The 27,440-nt window shown below is 43.7% G+C and overlaps 1 protein-coding gene and 1 long non-coding RNA gene across 4 annotated transcripts; one reads left to right on the top strand and one right to left on the bottom strand.

Annotated features, from left to right (window-relative positions):
* On the bottom strand, nucleotides 1–23,962 carry CEP72 (centrosomal protein 72). Of its 3 annotated transcripts, XM_053361491.1 has the most exons (14): nucleotides 23,791–23,960; nucleotides 21,431–21,558; nucleotides 19,827–20,019; nucleotides 14,909–15,023; nucleotides 13,738–13,916; nucleotides 12,820–12,923; nucleotides 11,469–11,520; nucleotides 10,475–10,684; nucleotides 9,335–9,399; nucleotides 7,159–7,288; nucleotides 5,929–6,125; nucleotides 3,172–3,298; nucleotides 1,706–1,817; nucleotides 1–801 (listed from the first exon to the last, which is right to left on the bottom strand). In XM_053361491.1, exons 1-14 carry the CDS (start codon nucleotides 23,861–23,863, stop codon nucleotides 660–662), a joined length of 1,827 nt encoding a protein of 608 aa, XP_053217466.1. In that variant the 5' UTR covers nucleotides 23,864–23,960; the 3' UTR covers nucleotides 1–659. The 3 variants fall into 3 exon arrangements, 2 of the variants coding, with proteins under 2 accessions (XP_053217466.1, XP_053217467.1); XM_053361492.1 differs by lacking the exon at nucleotides 1,706–1,817 and having other exon boundaries at nucleotides 653–801; nucleotides 23,791–23,962; XR_008327261.1 differs by lacking the exon at nucleotides 3,172–3,298 and having other exon boundaries at nucleotides 698–801; nucleotides 23,791–23,962.
* An 879-nt stretch (nucleotides 23,963–24,841) lies between these two features.
* On the top strand, nucleotides 24,842–26,628 carry LOC128399694 (uncharacterized). Its single transcript, XR_008327256.1, has 2 exons — nucleotides 24,842–25,677; nucleotides 26,044–26,628. It is a non-coding gene; the product is annotated as an uncharacterized LOC128399694 (long non-coding RNA).
* The last annotated feature ends 812 nt before the right edge of the window (nucleotides 26,629–27,440 follow it).

The following is a 27,440-nucleotide window of genomic DNA, read 5'->3' as shown; positions in this document are numbered from 1 at the left end:
TTGTTGAAACAGCATCTTTTTAATGGAATATGGAAACAGCAGCTACTGATCTCATATGCCAAAGGTTAATTCTTGATCCACAGATAACACATTCAAGGACAGGATAAGTGAAAGAATAAGCTAGGATTATTATTTTTAAAGCACCTGCAACAGTATGAGAATCCCTCATCCCTTCTAAGGCTGCAGTTCAAGAAAACATGGACAGGATTGCACTGCAAGTCACATTACTGCTAAACTTCATTCCATGAGCAGAAGTACTCGAAGCATGTCTTAATGCCATGGTTTTGCAGCTGTTGCTAAAGTATCAGCACACAGCTCTGCAACAATAACTTGGTCAATGATAAACATGATCCCTATTTGAAAAAGTCTGAGGTGAATACAAAATTCACAGTAGAAGAGATCTATTTTATTTTACTTAAAAACTCCATATAAATTGCCCTTGATCGAATAATGCATTAAAATCATTCAATAATTTAATATATTCACTCCTATATTCCAAAACCATGGGGAGGATGTCTTTAAAAAATGAGGTACAAGAGAAATCAGCCACAGTGTTAAAAGTTGGTTGGTTCATGGAAGTAAATAACCCCAAGGGTTTGTCATCCTTTATAAATCATTTACACTCACATGCCTTTCACTGTTATTAACATCTGCTGATGTTAATTTTGGGTGATGTTGCTAGGAGGAAGTGTTTTCTTTAACTGATTGTAGTTCCAGTGTAGTTGCTCCACTTCCGCCTTGTGCCGGCAACGTGCCTCTTCCAGTTCTTTTAAGAGACGTTCATTTGTAGAAACCAAGGTTCTGCAAGAAAGCGTTGCATTTTTTTAAAAAAAGAAAATCAATTATTACGTTACAAAATAAACTATGGAACCTACAGATGTGAACAGCCCTGCGCGTGCACAGCTGCACTCAAACCTGGAGAGATCACAGATAACATATTTTGTTGCTTGAAAGCATGTCTTGGCTGCTGGTCTGTCAAAAGGGAGCCAGTTCTTTCTACCCCTTTGCTCCGCTGGTTCAATAATGGGGAGGGAAAATCCCTTTCTCTTCTACAGGATAACAAATAGATGCTCGTGTGCATTTTTTCACATGCCTTAAGGTAGCCTTCTCCTTACTTGTCCATTTGGTTTGAGACCTGTTGGTACTTTCTCTCTCTCTCTCTCTCTCTCTTAACACCAAGGGATTGCAAATGCAAGAACAGGAGGTAAGAATGAGAAAAACGACAAGTCTTTTTTTGAGGGGGGCAAGTCAGGGAGGAAAAATTGGGAACCAAGTTTTTGGGGGTAAGCAGGGTGGAAGGGAAGAGAGCTTGGAGTGAAATTAAACTTGTATAAGAACAGCTGGTTCTGGCGTTTGTGATTCAGACCCTGCCTCGACCTTTCAATCTGTCTGTCTACTTGTGCAATCACTTCTCTCCTCCTGGGTCAGCCCTCCATTTCCTCACTTTTCTCAACGTTTAGTATTTAGATGTTGAGCACTGGAGGCTCCAGGTGGGCAACGTGGCTGAGCAGAGCTTGGGGTCAAGTAAGAAGGAGCACTTCTGTGTGGAGGGAGATGAAAGAACATGTGCTGGAAGCAGCTTGGCAAAGACAGTGACCATACATTGGGAGAAGCCGATGCCATTGAACACAAGAACAAATTTTTAAATGGCCAAACGTTTGAAATCTTGAGAGCTTCCACTTAACATCCAGTACTAAGCTTCTACCTGTGGCTTTCCTGCAACATCTTTGTGAGTTCCTGCATCTTGTCAAAGTGCTGGAGGCGCTGTTTCAAACTGGCATTTTCATCAGCCAACAGCTTGTGGTGGTTTTCAAGCTCTGGAGAGAGAAAGAATATAGCCATAGGCAACCATCTTACTTAAAAAAGGTGTTAGCACTGCATGACAGGGAAGTATATATGAAAAAGATGAGGAGAAAGGGCTTGCTTGTTGTACTCCCATTCATTGCATTCCCCTGAGCCATATGAAAAAGTTCAGAAGGAATGGGTATTTGTCAGCTAAGCCAAGCAGTTGAGTGTGTCATGGATCCAATAGGCAGCACACTGGCTGCTTGTGAGCTACCAAGCCCAATTCAAGGTTTTGGTGCTGGTGTACAAAGCACAAAGCTTGGAGGCCCAAGTACTTAAAGAAATTCCTCCTGCAGTGCCAGCCAACCTGTGCCCTGAGGTCAGCAGGGAATGCCCAGTTAGTAGTACTACTGATGGGTACTGAATTATTATGAGTATTGATATAAAATTGTGATGTATTTTTTAAACGTTTTAATCTTTGCAAGCATTGTATTTTAATTATGTTGTCTACCACCACCAGTTCCCATGAAAGAAAGGGTGGGGTTAAAAAGGGGACCAAAAAAGGTCTTTGGGATAGGAGCTGCCAACTGATGAGATAGTGACATTTTCCTATGAGCAAAGCATTGGGATCTCAACACGATCTAGCACAACAGGACTGAGACAGAGAGCGAAATCAGTTCAGACACGAGGGTTAAGAAATTTTGGAACTTTTGAGATTTACTCCTCTGAAATGCCGTTTTACAAACCCCAATAATGCATATATTTGATATGCTTTTTTGTATCAGATCTCAGGTGGAAAGTGTGGGCACCTTAATCCGAGTAAATTGTACACAGTTATCATTCTGAAAATCAATCAGCAGGAATTTAAGGGGATTTTAAATCTTATTAGCAGGCTTCTTATGTGACCAGGTCTCCATGTGCTTGAATACATGAAGGCAATATTTGGGTGGGTGGGTGTGCATTTTAAAAGACAGCCCAATATGCGAGGTGAAAGACACCACAGTCCTGTTTCTGGTGACCCCCCCCCCACACACACTTAGCTGGCCTGGTGGCCCTGCCAGGTTCACGGTCCTTTCCCGCCACCACCAGTTAGACTGTGCCCACAGCATCTTTGCCTGTACACTAGGGATAAGCTCATCTCCCCCTCGCACTGCAGCAAATGCTATTCATAAAGAGTCTGCAGTGATTAGTGCAAGGCTAGAAAAGACCAAAATGTACATGCAAAGTTCCATATGCCATTTGCAGGATCTCTGCTCTAGGTTGCCCCTTCCACAACTGCTATAAACTTACAAAGTTGCCTTTTATCGGATGGAGGATACAGAATCTTCATGTGTTCAAACGAACACATGGACAGCTTTATTCAGATACATATTTTTAGAAACTTACTGATTATCTGCAGTGGTGCTGCCTGAGTGGCATCTGCATTCTGGGTCCTTTGTTCCATTTTGGGACTGTGCACTTTCAGAGTTGCATGTTCTTTCAGTAATTTGTCTAAATTATGCTTCAACATATCCTAACACAATGAGGGAGGGGAGGTGTAGAAAGGAAAAAATGATGAGACAGAGAAAATGATTAAAGTAGCTATTACTTCACCAAACCTTTATTAGGCATCACAAATGATTAAAGTAGCATTTCAGACTCTGTTATATTGTCTACATCATTTTCCTTTAAGTAGTTTTGGAGAGTTTTTGTGAGACTCTCTAATTTGTTTATTTGTGGTTAGGATGGGACTGAAGGACCATGATGGGGTGGGTAGTGTTCCTTCTCCTATTTTAATGGTGACTTCTACTGGGGTGTGATCTGTGATTTTAGTGTTACCTATGTTTGTTGATTCCATGGAGGGGATTGGACCTTGTGTGAGTAGAATGCTGTCCAGTCTGGACACTGTACCATGGCATCCGGATTGGAATGTATGGCTGGTGTCTCCTGGGTTTTGCTCACCCCAAATGTCAGAGAGACCCGTTTTTTAGCATTTTTAGTAACTTGTAAGGGTCCCTAGTTGTTGGGGGTTTCCTTCGGAGGAAGGTTGCCCATGGGGTTGTAGGGTGTATGTCTTTCAGGGATATGCCTTTCATATTTAGATTGAGGTCCCCTCCTAGGATTGCTATCCTTCGGAGAAGGAGAGGAACTTGTTTAGTGTTTTTTGGGTGAATTCTAGTTGTTTCGAGTTTGGGGCATACATGGAGCCGATTGTCAGTTTAATTTTGCCATCTAGTGTCCCTTTAGCAAAAATGAATCTGCCTCTTTTGTCCTTTGTTGTGGCTTTGAAGTTCAGGTCTCTACTAAGTATTATGGCTACTCCACGGGCCTTCCCTGATACTCTCTATAATCTATCCCCCACTCTTTAACCTAAATGTAATCCTAATCCCACTAGTCCCCCAACCACCACACTCTAGGTCAGCGCAACCCCAGTGGTTCGTTAAACAACACAAAGTGAGAGGCACAGGACAACCCAGACGGGTTGGCAAGGAATCACCCTACATTTCAGACTCTGTTGACAGGCCTACATTAAGACCACTCACCAGGCGAGGATGAGAGGCTCCTCCGCTGGCCTTGGTGCAGGGAATCACCTGACTGAGACACAGGTCAAGTAGCTCCCTCTCAGCTGTGCGGCTCGAGGGGCTTTGGAGGAGAAAGGATGGCCGGCAGCATCACCGAGGGAGGAGAAAGGGGCAAACTGGTTGGACCAACGTCATCACCTGCTTAGCCATGCATGGCACCTGCTGTTCCCATTGACCCTTGCTGACTTTTTCATTCTGTACCAATTTGAGCAACCAAGGAAGTGAAAGAGGAAGAAGATCTGAGTCCAAGTCCTCCATCCAGCAGGAGCCAGGACATTTAAAGGCCAAGGCTTCATGCAGGTGTCCTCTTCCTGTCCCCCTGTTCTGACAGGGCCACACTCCCAGGGAGCACTGATTTGATGTCAGTGGTAGCAGGCTAAGCATGTTCATATGACTGAAGTGGGAAGAGTTTTCAGGGGCAATTTGACCCTGTCTTCTGAAGAGGAGTTAACCCTATCCTATATGCTCTGCGGACAGAGAAAAAGTAGCCGGGTGGATGCGAGACAGAAATCCAAGAAGATGAGGAAAGAAAGAGGGATTTGTAGTGACTAATTGGCAAGATAGACTTGACTGTATTTAGCTCAAGCTGCTGACCAGTAAATTACAGTAAAATGAAGAGCAAGGAATTCAGGCATGTGTTACCCAATATTAGTGGCTTGAAATACTGGCCAAGTACACCAATAATTCCACAAAGGGGCTATAAACCTTTCAATGATATGCCCTGCAGAGCTCTGACAGAAGCAAATGTCAAGCTCCGGCTGCCGGTGTGGGTGCAACCTCTGAGCACTCCTTCCTACAGATTCTACCCAGCAGCTGCTCCAACTACTGTGGGATCCCAGTGATCCTCTGAGCTAAAAGTAATCAGAATAGACCCTGCGGATCAAGCAACAGCTGCTACAACGCAACACCAGAGGACAAAATAAATTAGAATGGTCTGAATTTCAGTGTTTGCTTTGTATTTTGAAGGAATTATAGAGCTTCTATAGTTAAGGTGGCTTAAACTGAAAAGAAAGAAATCTCTGATTTGCAGACAAGTTTGGAGAAATTCTGCCCTGAAAAGTAGACCACTGCCGCCTGGGGAAGAGATTCATTAGGCAGGATTTGTGCTTTTCATGGCCTTTAGTGATGGAGGTATATGCTGAAGTTCCACAAAAAGGACAGAATGTGACATTGGAAACAAAAACTCAACTTTCCTTTTAAAAATAAAGCAAATTTCTACCCCTTTGCCTAGGAGTACATAGTCAACGATTGCTGAAACATCGGAAACCAGAGTGAATTGCTGAACTTTTCACCAATTGCTGAACTCTTCCCTATGACTGGCAGAAGCAACATTAAGCAAAAAATGATAGAAGACAAGTCTGGTAATCAGCAATACAGGAAAACTAGTATAGCATCCTGCACCCTAGGTCCTTTGGATGGGTTTTAAGTTCGAATAAATGCATTTTTTAAAAAATCTGAAACTGATTGTTGGGAGTTTGACAGCTGCATCTTGCCATCCCAGATTAGAAGACTGTTTATATGTATGTAGATACCTATATGCACAGGGAAATCATGGGGTTGCGGAATACGTCATTCTACTTACCCTGTCTTTCTTAGCACTATTCAAGTCTGATGCCAAACTATTGATCTTGGCATTGAACTGCTCTTCTTGCTCAGAGATACGCTTTTGCAAAGCCTGTCTCTCTAACCGAAGGTTATTCAGCTCTTGGTGTTCTGCAGGTCTCTGTTGATCTGTGGGTGTGGATTTCTGAATTGCAGACAAAACAGTTTCTGCCTGAGCTAGGAATTAAAGGAGATTTTTCTAAGTTCATATTTAGTGACCAGGTTTTTTTGGGGGGGGAGCGGGGGTGTAATTTCCTTCAAACTACCTGCTTCACTCTTCCAGTAGAGCAGCATGGCTTTTACTTGCAAGTAACCTCAGCAAAATTGATCCTAACAGAGCTGCTTTACTATGAGAGCAGAAGGCGATGTCCAATGGACACGCCTTTGTATTTTTAAGTTCACAAAGAAATTCTGCTGCAGGAAAATTTGTTATTTGCTCTTGTGACCAATGGCCCTTTTACAGCATCACTACTGAGCCATTCAACCACTGGTTCTCCAGGCCCCAGTTCAAACAGAAGCCCCTTTTCTAATTCCTTATGCTGAGCCAAGTACCCTCAAGTCTCATCCTATCTATTGAGTCATGGGGTCACATTGCAAAACACAGTTTTGATCACATGAGACCTCTTCAGACCATTTTCTTCCTGTGATTATTTCCAGGCAGAGAGACTAGGTGTTGGGATCCCCCACTCCCTCCCTTGCCCCACTGTGCTTCATAGCATGAAGAAACCGAGGTAACCAATGCCAGTTTGGGAAGATGCCTTCGCCCAGGTAAGCGCTGCTCACCTTGCTTCTCCTCTGGCTGACACTCCTCCCATCACTCTCCGGAGTAATCTCCTGCTTCCCAAGGAAAGGGACCACTTTTGTGTTGCTACTCACATGACAACAGGTGTCCATCCCAGCAGTTCAGAGTAACCTCATGAAATGGCACAATGAGCCTTTTAACTGGCCCGTCTTGCTCCTTGAGCAAATGCAGTGAATGGTGCTGAAGAGGCCAAAAACACGTGAGGAAAAATAAAAGCCCAGCTCTCATTTCCCCACTGGGACTATTTCTGCCAGGTGAAAAGCAGTGCACATCTGTCAAGCTTGTTGCCAGGGTTGGAGAAATCAATGGGGGAAACAGAGCTATCGTTACCCGCAAGTCACCTTGCAGGAGGAAGGAGCCAAATTATCACGGAGAAACACACATCCCCAACAAATGACTCGTACTTACATAAAAAAGTTTGGTTGCAATGAAGTGATTTGCAACCATTCCAGTGTTTATCAACCAAGTCTAGAAGACATTCAAGTCCTGTTTCATATAGCACTTCATCCGCCAGCTGAACTGCTCCTTGAGGTTTGCACTTAAAAAAATAATAATTAAATAATACTTTAATGTTTACATGTTTTTTAAAAGAATTCTTACTGCTTTTAAGTGCTTTTAATTGTTTTAAATACGTTTTTGTTTTATTTTTAATAGTGCTATTTTACTACTTGGCGTCTGCTACCCTGGGCAGGATAGATTAACAGGCACTGCACACAGAAAAATGTTGTGAGCTCTCTAACCACTATTGTGCAGGATCTAGACACAGCTTAAAACGAGGAGCTGCATGCAGCCTGCGGCCTGGCACAGTGAGCAAGCCTGTGCTTTCCCATTAGCATTGCAAAATGAACAAAGTAATGTATTCTCACCTCATCCATAATGCTCTGGGGTTCAGAACTGCCTGGATTGCTGATATGCACATGTGCTCCATTTGCGTATCTAGTCCCCAGCACTCACCTTTGTCGGATCAGTGCACAGGGCTCTTTACCGGAAGTAAATGGCATATAGACTAGCTTATTAGTCAAACAGCTAAAATCCAAAGGGTTGCTTAGCATTCTGCTGCCCCCACTCACTCCTCTGGTAGTGATCAGATGCATATGGTTGCCATGTTTAGAAGCGATATTTTCAAGCTCATGGGCAGAAGAATAAAGATAAATCTACTCTCTGGCCATAAAGCTCTTAATCAACAAAACTGTTAGTCCTAGGCTATATGCAAAGAAAGGAACATACAAAGCTGCTAGTAGATCAGAATGCTGGGTTAGAAGTGGAACAAGGAAATGGAACACAATGATGCAAGGAGGCAGGTGTGTAGCAGGCAAAAAGTGCAAACTCAGAAGCAAGAGGCAGGTTAACTCAGCTAACAGGGTTCAAGCATTGGAGGAGCATGGTCCCTAAATCTGAAAAAGAGGGAAGCGACTACTTTAGGGACTATGACAAATGGATCAAGAAGACAATTGGGAAAAGATTCTCTTGGCTCTTGGGTCAAAGCACGGCACCTTTTTCAGGCAATTTTCTTGCCCCATTATTAATCCATGTTCATAGAAAATAGTTAAGTCGCCAAGTCAGCTGTGGCGAGAAGAACTGCAACCAGCCAATGAGTCACAGAAGGTTTATGAAAACCTCTTACAGATTACAAATTACTAATAATGTATGACTGGCTAGTAAACATTTTGTGGGTTACTGACTTATGTAAGAAGGCATTGCTATCCTTGACAGGTTGCCTCTACACAAATGCCTTTGAAGATGATGAGCTCTTGACTGGCTCACCAATACACATAAATGTATTGGTGCACTCGTGCCTATCAAATAATCCTGAAGAAAAACAAGGAGGGGATTTTTCTGAAACATTTCAGGAGAATTTCAAGAGAAACATTTCAGGAGAATTACAAACCAGGAATGAAAACTTAAGGTACGATGTCTATGCCAAACTTTTTTAAAAGGGGAAATTACTGAGCTGTGTGCCTGAGTCATGAGGAACCACTTACGAGCCACTCCCACAAAGATGGGAGTGATCTAACAGGGATATAACACATCAAACAGTATTAAAGATATCCTAGACTCAAGTTGTTAAAGGCTTTGTAAATTTATGCATTAACTTTGTAGTTGGCCCAGTAGCATATGGGCAGCATGTGTAAACTGTTACAACACTGGAATTATGTTCTGGGAGATAAACATCATTTCCATATGAATACACAGATAGCTACCAGAAAAAAGGGGGGAATTACTTCACTAATGAAAAGGAGATGAATATGCACAGATTTCAGAAAGGAATTGGGATCCTATTATGGAGGAGTCAGTTACCAGGATAAGGAAATAGAAGGGAAACTTAGTGCCTCTTTAAATGAAGTACTAACTTTCATTTGAAAAACACACACCAGGAAATGGAATGCTGATAAGGGGGGGAAATTTAACCAATCCATGCTAGTATCAGTGATGAGGTGCAAACACATATCCTTAGGAATCTTCAGTGTACCCGTTTTGTTATAACTGATCCACTAGAGAAGTTGGCTTGATCTCAAACTGACACATTTGTGACATTATCTCCATTCTTTAGGTCTTTGCTCTTTAGCCTTTCACGTTCAGGTACCTTCTGGTGATGTCCCGTTGTGGTCTTCTGAGAAGTAACTACTATTTCATTGACTTCTGGTGGGGCTACAAATGGAAAAAGTATTTGAACATAATGGTTTCAGTTTAGGTGAAAAAACACTAAACCATGAAATAGCAGAATAATAAAAAGCATTTATATTCCTCCCTTGTGAGGTTGGCTAGGCTGAGAGGCAGTGACTGGCATCAGAGCTGAGTGAAGATATGGACTCTTGTCCCCCAGGTGCTAGCCTGACACTCTAACCAGAACACTGCACTGGCACCCAGCAACTTTCATAACAATAAGATAATCTCAATATAAGCAAACTATATTTCTTTTCCAGTCGTCTACGTTATGTCATGTGCAGGAGTTACATCTGCTGCTCTGTGGGTCAGTGGAAACCGTTCTCCTAACAAATGCTGGATGTTTCAATGTGTAGGTTCTCATAGGCCCAGTTCACACATAATACTAAGCCAGAACACAGGTCAGCACCAATTAGCAAATGCATGGGCTCCTGGACAGGTGATCATGTCTACTCTGTTCCTACCTGGCCATTTGCTGCTGCCCTGTACTGAATTAAGTCATAGTTTGGCTCGTGGCTTAGCTCTCCCAAGAGAAACTGTGAGATACAGATAAGCTCATTTTCTCTGCAGAGAAATAGCTTCAACTGAAGCTGAATAAATGAAGTACATAAATAACTAGTGAAATACTGGGCTACTCCACATGGTGGCACCCTTATCATAAAGATGGCTAGGAATTAGCACATATGTTTGAGGCACAGAGTCCCAGATCTAAGACCATCCCTCTATTTCAGAAAGACAACTGCCACAGCCAACCATCTTTGCTGAAAACAGCAGCCAGACATCTAGCTCCCACATTCCTCTTCATACAGTCTAGCAGAACTGATCCCTAGCCCATATCCCTGAGTTTTCTTGGCCATGCTCCACATCATTACCTGCCTCTTGTGGCGGGGAGGGAGTGGAGAGTCATGGACACTGACTGAGAGACCAAAACGCCAGTTAAGTTTGACAAGACAGGGCTGGGAGGGGGGGGTAGATGCATGGCTGCTGCTGCTGCTTTCGGTGGCAGCTGTATATTTAGATGTACAGCAAGGCCACAGAAACACTTCAAAAACAATTTTACCTGGATGTGGTGTAAAAATAGCATGGCTTGTGATCTTTTCATATGCTTCAGCCTCATTGTGGAACTTCAGATTAGGGTCTGTCTTGGGCAGCTCTTGTGATTTAGCTCCTAAGAAGGAAACTCTAACGCCGATTTTCTTTTTCTTGTGTCCTTGACCAAGGGCACTGTGAGAAACTTGTAGAGTTGGTGAAGTAGGCAAGCTTCTATATTCTGGAGGGGGAAACCCGAATTAGTGCAACATACTGACATGTATTTGACTTCGTAATTTGCTACTGGATAATACAGTTTGGAAACTGGAACAGTCTACAAACACATTATTCAAGTCTAGCTTTAAGCCACTGAGGTCCCGCTGGCATGAAAGGAGACGAAGAACCAGTTTACTCTGATCAGCAGAATCACAGAGCAAGGCTGGTCCAGGACTAAACCACTTTAATCGGCAGGTGATAGAGCTTGCTGACAAAAACTTTCTTGAGCTTTTAAAGTTTTATTTATTTATTTATTGCAGAACAATATGTCCAGCTTAACCATTCAGGCGCAGTGCACAGTTTAGGCCACAGTCCAACCGAGATGGTCGTGTTTAAGGCCATTTATTCCCAAAGTACTGAAGTGCGAAGTCTGCAGTACAATGCCAAGGAGTTCAGTCTCACTGAGGTCAGCGAGGTTTACTTCTAAACAGTTATGCACAGCACTGCAATGTCACTCTCCATTTTGGATTCTGACCATTACCTGTAAAAAAGGTACAAATCTAAAGCCAAGTTGCAGTGCAATTAAGTGACACGTGTTCGCCTGTATGCTGGAGGAGTGTTCCATATAAAAACACAAAAGTGAGGATTATAACGGTATTTGTTTTAGCCACTTCACTTCTGTTGCTTGTCAGTAAAACCTATCTATCAGCATGCAAAGTGACAGTTGGAACCCTGCGCAACAGATGCCTATGGTATTAATGACCAAACTCTGCCATTTAATTAGCAGAATAACATTTGTTATAACATACCTTTATTCGTTTCTGAGGCTTTCAGCATATTTCTACTTTGTAACTGAGCAGCCTAGAAGGAAAAAGAAAAAGAGGACTCTTCTACAGTCAGGATCTCTGGACTCAGCTATACAGCTGCAAATAAAACATTTTAAGTGCGATATACAATGTGACACTAGATGGCAATGGTGAGCCTTATGGAAAATTCAATGAATTTTAAAAACGCTTTAAAAGGCACTTTCAGAACAGTTTTTATATGTGTGTAGATTCCACCTCTGTAGCACAACCAGCACCTGACAAAAGCAGGGCTTAAGTCTGAACCCACCAGCCGAATGGCAGTCCTGTTTGGACCTTCCTTTGTGGTCTAGCTTGGCATCCGCTGCAGTAATTTGGAGCCCATGTTGCTGTCCTGTTGGCTTTGGGGCTTTTTGAAAGGGGGGAGCTGTTCCCATGAGAGTGGGAGAGGTCCTCACTCCCTCCTTTTTCCAGCGCTTGTCCCCAGTTCACACCAACTTATGTTTTGAAGCCTGGGGACTTCCTGGCCTTACAGCTCCCCATCACTCAACTTGCTGCTCTTTAATGCTATAATGCTCTGTTTTGTACCTGGCCCCTGTGGAGACTCCCACTGTCTCACACCTCCTCTTTCAAGCTCTTCCTGGGTGGTTTGTAGCCAGGCAAACAGCCGCAAACCACCAGGTCTACTGCTGATGTTCCTACCCCTCTAGGAATCCCTTGTGAGTCCTGCAGTCCCTCGTGCGTGCGTCAACGGGAAAAATAATTTGGGATGGGGAGGGCAAAACAGAGAAGCAGATACAACATTTAAAAGCTTTTGTAACAAAGTTAAACAGATGGGTTTTTAAGAGCTCCATCTAGACCCAAATAATCTGCATGTGGCAGAGAACTGGTCTTGGGAGTGGAGAGGCTGCCAGAGATGTATCATGAGGATGTGAACCCTGCCTATCTCTGCCAGAGGGGAGAGCCATTCCAAAGTAATGGAAGGTCCTGGGAGTTTCAGAACACAGTTTGTTTGTTTGTTTGTTTGTTTGTTTGTTTGTTTGTTTGTTTGATATCCCCCCTTTTCTCCAAGGAGCTGAAGGTGGTGAACACCCTTCTCCTGCCCTCCCTTTTATCCTCACAGGCTAGGAGGCTGTGACTAGCCCAAGGTGACCCAGAGAAATTCATGGCCGAGTGGGGATCCTAACCCTGGTCTCCCAGGTCCTAGTCCAACCCTCTAGCCATGCTGGCTTTCACACTGGTTATGTTAAAGACAACCAGATCCTGTATGGTTTGCTTCGAGAACCACACACCGAGTTGGAGGCATTCTTGACATGGGAAGAATGTACGACACAGGATTTTAAATGTTTTTATTTACCTTGGGCAGGTTTTCTTGCTTCCAATTCTGCAACAAGACAAGCCGTGGTGGAGACGCTCCTGGCTTTCGATCCCTCTTAGTATTATCTTCTATGTTGTGAATACCTCAAGAAATAGATTTAAATGGTAAATTAATCTAAAGAAACCCATACAATATACCACAGCCCTATATAATTTCCATTCCAAGGTCGTCACCTTTACTATGGCTCTGCCTTTGTGAGTTTTCTGCTTTGTGTGATTTGCTGTCCTTTCTATTTTCTGATGTGTTTTGCTCTTTTTGCCTTCCTAAGGTTTACTTTTTTAAAAAAGCTTTCTTCTGTCCTTTGTTTTTGGTTCTTGCCTCCTGAATTAGCTGCCTTAAGGCTCCATCAGCTTGGTTGGAACTAGAAAAGGGGCCTTTTTAGTAGTGGCCCCATATATTTGGAACACTCATGCAAAGTAGAATATTCCACCCTATATCTGTTTTTAGGGAGACCTTTAAAAACTGGTTTTTAAAATGTGTTTAAAAGTATCTGGTTGGCTACTGCTGAAAACAGGATGCTGAACTAAAAGGACTTGGGCCTGATCCAGTCAGGCTCTTCTTACACTCCAAATCCCAACCTTGGCTCAGTGGGATAGAAATACAAAGGCAGTGGTTGGGTGTTTTGAGATGGCAGACTGCAAAAAAAACTTCTATTTATCTCAACGGTATCGCAGGATGGTCTAAGGCCCCAAGCCTACATTGTGACATCATCACATAACATCAGAATGGATACTGAAGAGAGGGATTTCTACCAAACAAGTAATAAATTCCCAACTATGAAATAGATCAGTGAGCATTTAAAACTACTATACAACCCAGAAGCCTGGGGCTCCACCCTGACATGAACTAGCCTGTTATTGAAGACAACATGAGAAAAGTAACAAACAAATCACATACTGTTTAAATCGTGGAATTCAACTTTGGGGTGACTTTCGGCCGATCCAGTTATTCCTGGAGGCTTACTTAAGTCCCATCCACACTTTGTAATGAGGTTCAGGACTGCCTCATCATCTTTATCCATCACCAAGCACTTTTTGGACATGAAGTTAATGTATTCAACTCTTGGATGGGCAGAACTGCAGCGAGAAAATGGCATGCTTTTTATACCTTATTTAAGTTTTCATTTGAGAGAAAAATGTATCTTAAGAAACAAAACATGAGCGCTCTTCAGGCACTGCTGCCCTAAAAGGGTTGCAGGGATGTTAGCTTAGCCCTGCCCCCCCCCCCGGGCCATGCATCCAACACTCAGGTAACCTGAGTGAAGCTCTCAAGTGGGGAGCCTTGTGTGCCCATAGAGGCTTCCTACATGACTGAGGAGCTTGTGGGGAGCCTCCACAGGCAGGCAACTCTCTCTGCTGCAGAAGATCACTCAAATCACCTGAGTAGCCAAGAGGACTTGCACACCTCCAGGAGAGAGGCTGAATGTTGGCCTCCACAGGGCGGCTGTACCAGGGTTGCTTTTTAAAGTGGTGACATCCAAAGACGGCCATGGAGAGCTCATAATCTAATTCTAATTAACACACTTTTGACAAGGGAAAGTAGGTCAGTTAGCCTGATTAAGGATTAAGACTCAGAAGATCTAACAGAGTTTTTAAGCCTTTCAGAGACTTCCTGTGCCACAGAAAGCAAACATAGTTACAGCTCAAGCTGTAAATGAAGCCCAAGTACTTGGATATTCGCCACGTCTGCATAGCACATCCCTACATTCCTGGCTTTGCCTGAAGGATGAAACGGCTCCTCTTTGAAACAGGAACCGCATGGCCTGGAATGGCTCGGTGCCAAGGAAGACCAGATATGCCGATACTGTGCCTAACTCTGTCTTCGGCACAGATAAACAACGGGCATGTTTGCGGCAGAGTACAAGCTGCACATGAATCTTTATTGAACACTGTGTATCAGTTATCATCCCGTTTTCCGGGTCCTCTAATTGGCAGTGGGGTTGGGGCAGCACAGTAACAGGAAGGGGCATACGCAAATTCCTGAGGCAGCCCTTTGGATCCTGTCCCAATTTCCAGATATTTCCATAGTCACATGATTACAGTTGCTTGAACCCTTGTTCTGATCCTACCTTTCCGTTTCAGTCCATCTTGTTACCAGTGGAGGCTTCCTGAATCTATAAGCATGATCTGTAGAGAAATGTAAAAGGGATGCTTTTCGCTCACTGTCTCTCACAGGACGATCATCTAAAAAAAAAAAACCCACCCAAAAGGGAAGAAAATGTATTTATGATGGTCTGCATTCAAGGAGAACATTTGCAAATTCAATACTAGAATATTCCCAAATTTATAAGATGAAAGTTTTTTCTGAAAACCCCCCACACAATTGTGCGCCTTGTGGCAACTGCCCTTGTGCCCCCCCCCATGCTACACCACTATCTTGAAGGGAACAGTGAGCGCAGAGGGAGGGTGCTTTCTGAGATTCTGCAGGTACAGGGAGAAGACTTCAAGGGCACCTCTGCACCCACAGGAACCATGTTGGTAACCCAGCTCCAGAGGGCAGAAACTAAACCAATGGGTTCAAATTCAAAGATGAAGGCTTAGTCTAGACATTAGGAAGAACTTCCCAATAATATGAACAGACTGCCTTGGAAGGTGGCAGTCTCTGCTTCGTTAAGAGGTTTCCAAACAGAGGCTTGATAGCCACTTATCAGGAATGTAGTAGATTTCCTGCACTGGCAAGAGGCTAACTAGATAACCTCTGATGATTCTCCTCCCTCCCCTCATGCCTAAATCTGGTGCAATCAACTGGATTAAGTTCATGGTGACCCTACATACAACATTTAAAATATGTGCACTGACCTATTTTGAACATTATCTGGGTTTTAATATTTAAGTTTCTTTCTTTTTTTACAAACTTTATTGAATAGCCAGCACATGTAGACACAAAGTCATAAAAGCTAAAGCACAGAATGAACTCAGCTTGCTAGGAGAGGTTAAAAGCAACAAAAAAGGCTTTTATGGGTATGTCCGTAGCAAAAGGAAGAACAAAGAAACAGTGGAGTCACTCAGAGGAGAAGATGGTGAAATGCAAACAGGGGACACAGAAAGGGCTGAACTCCTCAATGCCTTCTTTGCCTCAGTCTTCTCTGATAAAGAAAACAATGCCCGACCTGAAGAATTTGGAGCAAATGATTCAGCAGAGGAAACAGCCCAGAATAACTAAGGAGATAGTACAAGAATACTTGGCTAGTTTAGATGTATTCAAATCTCCAGGACCAGATGAACTGCATCCAAGAGTATTAAAAGAACTGGCAGATGTGATCTCAGAACCACTGGCAGTCATCTTTGAGAATTCCTGGAGAACAGGCGAAGTCCCGGCAGACTGGAGGAGGGCAAATGTTGTCCCTATTTTCAAAAGGGGGGAAAGAGAGGACCCAAATAATTACCGCCCAGTCAGTCTGACATCAATACCAGGGAAGATTCTGGAGCAGATCATTAAGCAAACAGTCTGTGAGCACCTAGAAAGGAATGCTGTGATCACCAATAGTCAGCATGGATTTCTGAAAAATAAGTCATGTCAGACTAACCTGATCTCGTTTTTTGACAGAATTACAAGCCTGGTAGATGAAGGGAACGCAGTGGATGTAGCCTACCTTGATTTCAGCAAGGCATTTGACAAGGTGCCCCATGATATTCTTGTAAAGAAGCTGGTAAAATGCGGTCTTGACTATGCTACCACTCAGTGGATTTGTAACTGGCTGACTGACCGAACCCAAAGGGTGCTCATCAATGGTTCCTCTTCATCCTGGAGAAGAGTGACTAGTGGGGTGCCACAGGGTTCTGTCTTGGGCCCGGTCTTATTCAACATCTTTATCAACAACTTGGATGATGGACTCAAGGGCATCCTGATCAAATTTGCAGATGACACCAAACTGGGAGGGGTGGCTAACACCCCAGAGGACAGGATCACACTTCAAAACGACCTTGACAGATTAGAGAACTGGGCCAAAACAAACAAGATGAATTTTAACAGGGAGAAATGTAAAGTATTGCACTTGGGCAAAAAAAATGAGAGGCACAAATACAAGATGGGTGACACCTGGCTTGAGAGCACTACATGTGAAAAGGATCTAGGAGTCTTGGTTGACCACAAACTTGACATGAGCCAACAGTGTGACGCGGCAGCTAAAAAAGCCAATGCAATTCTGGGCTGCATCAATAGGAGTATAGCATCTAGATCAAGGGAAGTCATAGTGCCACTGTATTCTGCTCTGGTCAGACCTCACCTGGAGTACTGTGTCCAGTTCTGGGCACCACAGTTCAAGAAGGACACTGACAAACTGGAACGTGTCCAGAGGAGGGCAACCAAAATGGTCAAAGGCCTGGAAACGATGCCATATGAGGAACGGCTGAGGGAGCTGGGCATGTTTAGCCTGGAGAAGAGGAGGTTAAGGGGTGATATGATAGCCATGTTCAAATATATAAAAGGATGTCATATAGAGGAGGGAGAAATGTTGTTTTTTTGCTGCTCCAGAGAAGCGGACACGGAGCAATGGATCCAAACTACAAGAAAGAAGATTCCACCTAAACATTAGGAAGAACTTCCTGACAGTAAGAGCTGTTCAACAGTGGAATTTGCTGCCAAGGAGTGTGGTGGAGTCTCCTTCTTTGGAGGTCTTTAAGCAGAGGCTTGACAACCATATGTCAGGAGTGCTCTGATGGTGTTTCCTGCTTGGCAGGGGGTTGGACTCAATGGCCCTTGTGGTCTCTTCCAACTCTATGATTCTATGATTCTATGAATTTTTAAAAAACAATTACCAAGCATAAAGTGTTGCCTTCCAGGACAAAATACATGTACTCGTATTTTATAGTTCTATTCATTTAACTTTTGAAATATTTTTCAAGCCGTGAGTCACTATAAATCACGTGGCCAAGCAGAGTATAAAATAATCCGAATAATTCAAAAAAACTTTTTCCCAAAACTTGGGGAGAACGGCACAATGAAAAAGAGGGTACTGATTTGCTCCCTCAGTCTGTAAAACCCAGGCAAAAATTGTCAGAACAATATCCTAGTGGCACAGAGACAGACGCCACCAAGAGATGCTTGTCCATTTAGCCCTCTGAGCCATAGCCCCTTCTGGTTAATAATGAAAATAAAGGGTCCAGGGTATCTTTCATAACACTGCAAACCAAGAAGGGGAGGTACTGCAAGTAAGAGAAAGAAATGGGAGATGAACGGTTTCTTTTTAATTTTCACACCATAAAGCAGCCCTATGCACCAGGGGCATTGCATGGGGGGTGCCAGAGGGATGTGGCCCCAGGTGCGGATTTTTGAGGGGGTGTGAAGCAGGTGCCTTTATGCAGGTACCCCAAGTATGGGCTGGCACTCGTCTCCTGGTGTTGGAGGAACCAATGCTCATGGAAAGGAGAACTGGGCTGGGCTGCACTGGGGGCGCCAACATGGGGGTGCCTGGTTCGGCCTGCCAAGTGCCATGTCAGCTGGGCTCCCCCAAGCAGGGGCAGCTAGGCGGCACAGTGCAAGCCTGAGGGCTGCAGTGTTTGGCAGGATCAATGCAACGGGGTCAGAGGTGATGGCTGGGGTGCTGCAACGGGCTCCTTCACTCGCCATGCCCTGTTTCACGCGCACCCCCTTGGCGCTCCCAGCCACGTACCAGCGCACGTGCGCCCTTGGCGCTGTGAGCTCACACAAGACCGCAGCTATGCACAGTAACTCTGAGCAGAGCTTTTGGTGCTGCTGCTCCAGTTTAGTGCAACAGCATCTACAGGTACCCATGATCTGTAACTTCCAGAAACAATTGAAGACATTTGTTTCAAGACTATCCCTGAGTAGGACTGCCAAGAACTGCAAGGGTTTGTGTAAATGTAGGTAAGTATCCTGTCAACAGAAATTAAGCAGGAAACAAAGAAGAAAACTATTTTCTTATCCAAGTATTTATGTATATAGCTGCCATGTAGAGCAAGGTGTGCGTTATGAGGACGTCTAATGATATCACATTTACAAAAAATATTGAAATGTAACCGTCAAACAGAATAAAGCTCCCTTTCATACACAAACTACTGTGACTGTGACATTGTTCAAATGATTGCTTTATGGTCTTGGTTTGGCTCTTTAATCATTCAGAATCAAGACTCTGTAAACTGAAGTCACCTTTCCCTTCCCATCGAATCTATGATAATCTAACAGTGCTAGCTTTTCTGATTCCAAATGAATGGTAGAACTCACAGGAACTTTGATAGGAGAACCATGATAAATTCTCCTACTGGACCTACTCCCTTTCCCCCCAGTTAATTTATTACTTGTTTTTGCCATTGCATATACACATGCAGACTGTAACTAAGAAAGTCAACCTCAAAGTCCTGATTTCTTTATGCTGCTCAGAAATTTTTACCTTGCAAGGGAAAAGAAGGCAGGCTCTTTGCCAAGATTCAACAGCCATCAAGTCTGTCTGTTACCACTTGGAGGCTGGATTTCTGCCTCTCAGCCACCTCTCCCTTCTACTTCATGACTGACAGTTCCCAAACCCACCTTTAGGTGAAAAGCATCCAACCCCCTGCAATGCAGGAATATGCAGATCAAACTTGCAACCTTGGCATCATCAGCACCACACTCTTGTCAACTGAGCTATCTGTCAGTTTTTCAGAAAATGCATACATAGGAAATGAGAAAGAAGGTAAGCAGCAAAAGGGAATTATGGCACTTCGTTTAAACAGAGACTTTGGCCACACAGCAAAACAAAAACAAGAAGAAACAGCTTGGCCACAAAATGTATCCTCAACGAGTAGCAGCAGACATCCTTGTTTCCAGATGTGTGCATGAGTATATGATACACGTGCTTTCAAAGATCTATTTACTGCATTCACATTCTACATTTAGTTGCTTGCCTTAAAAAAGTAACATGAGATGATAAAAAATATTTCCCATCTTTGGGAATAACTGCGCAGCCACTGAAGGAAAAAAAATATTCTCATCACTTTTTTTTTTTTGCAATAGGTACTAACATGGCTCTGTTGTGTCATCTTACTCACCCAACTGCCTGAGATTCGGGAGCATGTGAATGACAAAAAGACGATAATCAGATTCATTTTTAACAACAGGATTCAGCCGGAAATCCACATCCTTGAGTGCAGTTAAGCTGTGGAGTCGAAATACTTCCGACAACGAGGAAATGTAATTGAAGTAAAGATTGAGCTTTTCTAGGCATGTAAGATGTTGAAGGCCCTGTTAACAAATGGTTAAAAAGCAATTGTATGCTTATTTCCATCTTACAACTCCATAAACTGTGTGTAAATCAGTATTTATTGCTTGTAGCCCCAGACCATTGCAAACAGTACTAAACAAGTTAAATAACTGAAGCTAAGATCTAAAAACATAAGCCACAGAGTTGCCCAATTTTCATTTAACAAAATAAAGCATAGCTAAAATAAACCATTCAGTGAATTATTTCTGCTTACTAAGATTAGTGAACACTTTTGCAATCCACTGACACTTTCTTTAAAGCTCAAACTTTCCTAACTGCAGTAGTAAATAATGCTACTTGATGCACTCATATTGATCTCAAAGCAAGTATCACACACTATCCTGTACTGACCACATATAAAGGTAAAGGGACCCCTGACCATTAGGTCCAGTCGTGAACGACTCTGGGGTTGTGGCACTCATCTCGCTTTACTGGCTGAAGCAGCCAGCGTACTCATGTGGCCAGTATGACTAAGACGCTTCTGGCGAACCAGGGCAGCACATAGAAACACTTTGACGTGCTTTCGAACTGCTAGGTTGGCAGGAGCAGGGACCGAGCAACGGGAGCTCACCTCGTCACGGGGATTAAAACCGCCGACCTTCTGATCGGCAAGTCTTAGGCTCTGTGGTTTAACCCACAGTGCCACCTGTGTCCCATTGACCACATATAGTGGGATGGAAATTTCACTCTGAAAGAGTCATATAATGGATCAAACAATAAATAATGGGCTAAGTACTCTATGCAACCACATCCACAGATATATAATCTATATCCAAAAGAAGCAGTTGCTTAATCTGAATAGGGTACCTTAGATAATTGTTAAGTTATAATGCCCCACTACTTGCCCCTCAACACCCCACACCAGGTGCCAGAGAGCCTTCCTTCACCCCGGGTGCATCTAGCTCAGTACAGTGGTAACTTGGGTTACATACGCTTCAGGTTACAGACCCAGAAATAGTACCTCGGGTTAAGAACTTTGCTTCAGGATGAGAACACAAATCATGCTCTTGCGGCGCAGCAGCAGCAGGAGGCCCCATTAGCTAAAGTGGTACTTCAGGTTAAGAACAGTTTCAGGTTAAGAACGGACCTCCGGAACAAATTAAGTACTTAACCCGAGGTACCACTGTATTGTCTAATCTGAATGGCAGTGGCATGTTTTATAATCTATGCTGGACCACTGAAATATGGCACCTTTCTTCTCAAGGGATTTAGGTATCGTGGGTGAGCTTTTATCTTTTTACAGACTGTTTATAGTTGTAAACCACAACAGGGTAAAATAACCAATCCTATGCAAACTGGGTGAACCATGTTTGAAATGTTAATTCGCTTACAAAACTGTTTAATTCAATAGATCTACAATGTAAAACATACAAAGCCCCAAATATGCCTTACCTCCAAGGTAGTCAATGCATTGCGTGAAAGGTCAAGTGATTTTAGATGAATAAAATTTTCCAATGAGTTTCCTAAATGACTAATCTTTTCATGGTAAGTTCCAGGAAGAGACAATGACCGGACATCAGCTAGAATAAGAAAATTATTGAGAGTTTAATAATTCATTCCGATGGCACTTAAGATAAGGAACAATGTATTTCATGATAATAGCGTGGATCAGAGTGTTTAGAAGAAGTGTCCATCAAGGAAGAAAAAGAGAATAGGAAGGAAACGGGGTGGCGGAAACCAGACTTGCACTGCACTGACAAAATATTAAGCGTAGCCTACATTTCAGAATGCAACTGAAGGTGGGTCCCAAGTCCTAAAAGGCTAAAAACAGAAAGTTGATTTTCTGATGGCTCCAGAGAACAAGAGATAGAAAATTGGCAAAGCGTAATATTGGATTGGACTTGATTTTTACTTTTAAAAAGGTATGTGAAACTTTTGAAGTTGTGCAAAACCTTTTGCCCAGTTCAAGAGTTGGAACAGATACAACAGAAGATGCTATCAATACAGACTCTTCATGTAATCAATCCAATAAATAAATTGACCCCATAATTAATGGTTCCTTTGAGTCTACTACATCTCTGTTCTGGTCTCATCTCCTTCCAAATGGTCTCACTGGGGACAGGCAGTTATTGTCATTCTTTGCATAACTGGGGCATTGAAGTACTTCCAAATCAAATACCTATCCAGCTTCAGAATAAATTCATGTTTCTTCACACAAGTGAGTGCTTTGGCTTTGCCTTTTACCAGTTGGGGTACACTTCTCTGAGGCTGAGTGGAAGCAAGTTTAATTCTTATCCCCCCCCCAACTTGGCTCCCCAATGTTGCTGGCCTCCAACTCCCATCATCCCCAGCCAGCATGGCCAATCATGAGGGATGATGGAATATGGAATCCGGCAACAGAGACCCAGTTTAGTCATCTCAGTCCTAAATTATTTCAGGTGTAAGGATGAGCTATCTAATAACACCTGGAGTAGCACATTCTACATTTATTTTCAGTATTATTTCTATTTTAATTCAGAAAAGGAAGTGTATGATGGGAAACACTGCTGCAAAATATTTTGCCTCTTTTGAAGAAATTCTGAATGTGCATTCCAGAAGTGTGGGCTGATGCAAATGTTAACTCACTCTTGGGGGAGCCCTTTTGAACCCCAGTAAAGAGTGTGACCACTTCAGCTCGTAGATGCCCCAGACAGGAGGCACAAAGGTTGCTTCTGCACTGTGCAAGGGATCTCCTAACAGGACAATGAGAGCCACTCCAGGGGTTGTTGTTTGTTGTTGTTGTTTAGTCGTTTAGTCATGTCCGACTCTTCGTGACCCCCTGGACCAGAGCACGCCAGGCACTCCTGTCTTCCACTGCCTCCCGCAGTTTGGTCAAACTCATGCTGGTAGCTTTGAAAACACTGTCCCACCATCTAGTCCTCTGTCATCCCCTTCTCCTTGTGCCCTCCATATTTCCCAGCATCAGGGTCTTTTCCAGGGAGTCTTCTCTTCTCATGAGGTGGCCAAAGTATTGGAGCTTCAGGATCTGTCCTTCCAGTGAGCACTCAGGGCTGATTTCCTTCAGAATGGAGAGGTTTGATCTTCTTGCAGTCCATGGACTCTCAAGAGTCTCCACCAGCACCATAATTCAAAAGCATCAATTCTTCGGCGATCAGCCTTCTTTATGGTCCAGCTCTCACTTCCATACATCACTACTGGGAAAACCATGGCTTTTACTATACGGACCTTTGTTGGCAAAGTGATGTCTCTACTTTTTAACTCCAGGGGTTAACGGACCACAACTCCCCTACTTGGTGTTTGCTTTATTTATACACCGCTGTATTTGATATTATAATGATTGCAATGCTTTTGTTTTTTCACGCTACTGTGGTTATTGTGTCCTGCTCTAACATAAACATTTGCTGTTGGAAAAGCGGAATACCCTGCCGGGGGGGGAGGGGGGGAGGGAGGGAGAGAGAGAGAGAGAGAGAGAGAGAGAGAGAGAGAGAGAGAGAGAGAGAGAGAGGAGGGCTGGGAGCAGCAGCAGCAGCAGCAGCACATTGGCTGCGCCTGCGCGAAGCCTAGGAACGTTTCCCCGTGGAGACATAAACGCTGACACATACATCGCCCCCTACTGGACAGAGGATCGACTCGCCAATCAACAGCCTCCGCCTCTCCGATAGGACAGCGCGCACCCCTTGTCCAGCCCCCTCCGCGGGCAGTACACCAACCCGCCCTTTTTGCCGCCTGATTAACGGATCCAACAGCCAGCCAGGGGCGCCTGGTTTGAAAGCTCCGTCGGTCAGTCCTCCCCCCCCCCGCTCGTCGGTCACCGAGATTCTGGTGCGTCAGGCAGACTCTCTCGCGGATGCTCTCCTCCGTCAGCGGAACCCCGTCCGCCGCCATCGCTTTCCGCTTTAAACGGGCGCTTGCCGCCCGGCCTGAGGGGAAACCAGCGCCGCCGCAGGGCGCATGCGCCGGATCATGCTGATCCCGCGCCGCGAAGAGGCCAATCGGACCCTCGGCCTGGGGGAGCGGAGCCGCCCCCGAGGAGGTGCTGCCCACTCAGCCGCCCATGAGTCGGGCGCTCCGTTGCCCGGCAACGCCTGAGCGAGTTCCGCCTTCGGAGGCGCCGGGCGGGCGGGAGCTTGTCTGCCTCTGGCTCGGGGCCTGAAGGCTGAGGAGGCGCCCTCGGAAGAGAGAAATACGCGGGGGAAGAGACAGGAGCAGCTGCGAGCAGGGGCTCGATTTGTAGCACAAAACACAACGACGTTATATGTCCCGACACCCAGAAAGTACAAAATAAGCGCAGCTGCCTAAGAACACGAACCATTCCCAAAATAGGATTATAAACCCACCTCTTAAATAGATATGCCCGTATGTGATGAGAGGCGTGAGCTCACTTTACAACCTTGCTTTACAACCATAATCCCTTCTGGAGGTCCGGTTGTAAACCAAAACAGGTTGTAACCCAAGGCGCACTTTCGCCAATGGGGCCTCCCAAAAAAATAATTTGTTGTAATCCGAAAAAAAGGGACACACACTTCATGGTTTGACGTGGTTGTAATCCAAAACGGTTGCAAACCAAGGTACCACTGTATTGAGTCTAATTTGAGATGAGCAATCTGTTTAAAAGGGGTGAGGGGGTTATTGGGTTGATTATGTACAGTGGTACCTCGGGTTCAGGTTACATACGCTTCAGGTTACAGGTTACAGAAATAGTACCTCAGGTTAAGAACTTTGCTTCAGGATGAGAACAGAAATCACAGCAGCGGCAGCAGGAGGCCCCATTAGCTAAAGCAGTGCTTCGGGTTAAGGACAGTTTCAGGTTAAGTACAGAGCTCCGGAACGAATTAAGTACTTAACCCGAAGTACCACTGTATTTTGCAATTTTATATTGTGATTTCATCCCGTGAGCTATTTTATTGCTTTGGCCTGTGTAATTATGAGAGGATTTACTGGAATTTCATTCTTTTGCAATTGCAGCTGATTAATAATTTGTTATTTACACCTTAATTTTGCCTTTTTGAAATTGAGTTGTGTTTGCAAAGTATACTGAGTCCCAGGAATGTAGAAGCTGGTCAATCCTTTCCTAAATGAATAATGAAGACTGGATTATTTATAAATAACACCGTAGAAATGCTTTCAAAACAATGGGAGTACAACAACTTCAGCACAGAGCCTGATTCTTCCTCTGCCAGGACCTTTAAAGGGGAAAGTGGGATGTTCAGTTTTTATGGAAGTAAGAGGCAGAAGGATGTGTGTTACAAATGTCTTCCGGATGTTCTTGTACAAAATCTTGATTTTCATGAGATCAAAAGGTACAGAGGGAAGATGCTCACAAACTGACTCTTCTTGGGTGGAGTTTTGATGTCAGAGTTTTCCTCAGCATTTAGAACAAAATGTTAATAAACTTACATATTACAAAACAACAGATGTGTTGTAATCAAGCATAGGAACTGAGTGATGGCAAAAGTGTTTATCATTGGGAGCTGAGAACGATTTTGTAATTTCTTGAAGACCATAACTTAAAACGGGTCTCTTTCCCATTGGTTGTAAAAACAAGTAGCATACTCTGAATGGTCTGCAAAGGAAAGTTGAACCTACTGACGATGAATTTAAGGGCAGGATTATACATACACACGTTTAGATTATTCAGTTTTTTATTACCCTGTAGCCTGGTCTTCCCATACAGTGGAATGAAGATGTAGAATCCCAAGGTAAAGGTAAAGGTACCCCTGCCCGTACAGGCCAGTCTTGACAGACTCTGGGGTTGTGCGCCCATCTCACTCAAGAGGCCAGGGGCCAGCGCTGTCCGGAGACACTTCCGGGTCACGTGGCCAGCGTGACAAAGCTGCATCTGGCGAGCCAGCGCAGCACACGGAAACGCCATTTACCTTCCCGCCAGTAAGCGGTCCCTATTTATCTACTTGCACCCGGGGCTGCTTTCGAACTGCTAGGTTGGCAGGCGCTGGGACCGAGCAGCAGGAGCGCACCCCGCCACGGGGATTCGAACCGCCAACCTTTCGATCGGCAAGTCCTAGGCGCTGAGGCTTTTACCCACAGCGCCACCCGCCAATCCCAAGGTAGGTAGCATCATTTCTGAATCAACCCTTTAACTTACAAACTACACTACCACAAACAAAGATTTTAGACTTCCTCCTCCCTGCAAATGATTGCTTCTTTCCAGAAGAGGTCAACAGGCATCAGGTACCCTCTCGTGACATCACTTACATAGGCCTTTTAATATTTTTGGCAAACTCTTTTCACATGTTCGAAACATGAGCAGATCATTCCTGTTGTGCTAGGGGAATCTCTCCTCAGGGCATTCTTGATCCACTGTTGACCAGTCATCAAAGTTTGGTGACAGTGTCACCCACCGACCCACCTGGAACAGATCAGCAAGTGGATCCATGTCTCTTTCAGAGCTACAGTTGCCAGAGAACTCTCCCTTTGCGGAGTTGTGGTCTGGGGCCTTGGCAATGTAATCCATTGATTAAATTCTTCAAAGTTTATAGTTTTACCTTTTGTAGGTACGAAACAGGCAAGAGAAAGTTAAATTCCCAAGACCACTGCAGATAAATCCTTGAATTTGAACCAACATTGATCAGATTTGTACCCTACATTTTAGCAAATGGAACACTGGACTGCATATAAAGTGCATTTCTGAATTTAAAAAAGGGTATACAATATTTGAACATCATTTGCCAATAGCGTTAAATTCATTGCACCCCTAAATGACAAGCCCAGTATGTTTTTACAGTAAGAATACAAATTGGCATCCCTTTTATTAAACAGTTAAGAAAAGTGCTTTTATTTGAAGTCTGTTCTATGGGTTTTGGCAAGGTAACAGGGTAATAGTTTTAGAATAATGTGAGTTTTGAAAGAATGATGATGAATCTGTTGTCATGTGAAGCAAGCACAGAGTAAAGTATTTGGATGTTCTGCCAGTTTTTAGAAATATCTTCCTTCCCTTTAATTTTAACATAATGATAGCATTCATAGACTGTTTATGCTGCTTTTATTAGGGTTTTACAGCAAACATGTGCAAGCCAAAAAGGCAAATCATTAAATTAAAAATTGAAGCAGGAATTTCAATAGAGCACATTTCTCCCCTAAGAGTGGTATCGTATAACTAAAGTACAGAGCAGGTTGTAACTTTTCAAAACACTGTCTCTTCAGTAATTTTCATTTTTTGCATTTTGTTTCATTGTTTTAGATGCAAACATGCATGCGCTGGGAGATTACAAGGGGTCAAAAAAAATGGATGTACCGTGCTATATTAGAAGCAAAAAAAACTTGTTTTGATGAATTGGAAGAGCTGCGAAAAGATTCAATTGAGCACATGGATTGACAATATGGACAGATTAGCTACATACAAACAAATTTCATGTTGATGCAAATTAAGAATGGATAAATATGAAGAAATCTCAAAGGAATATTTAAGCGATAATGCGGATAGTGATGGGAAGTAGGGGGAGGA

This window comes from Podarcis raffonei, chromosome 13 (assembly GCF_027172205.1).
Source record: "Podarcis raffonei isolate rPodRaf1 chromosome 13, rPodRaf1.pri, whole genome shotgun sequence".
Taxonomy (NCBI): Eukaryota; Metazoa; Chordata; class Lepidosauria; order Squamata; family Lacertidae; genus Podarcis; species Podarcis raffonei.
The sequence above is the reverse complement of the archived record's forward strand: the minus strand, read 5'-3'. Positions and strand labels throughout refer to the sequence as shown.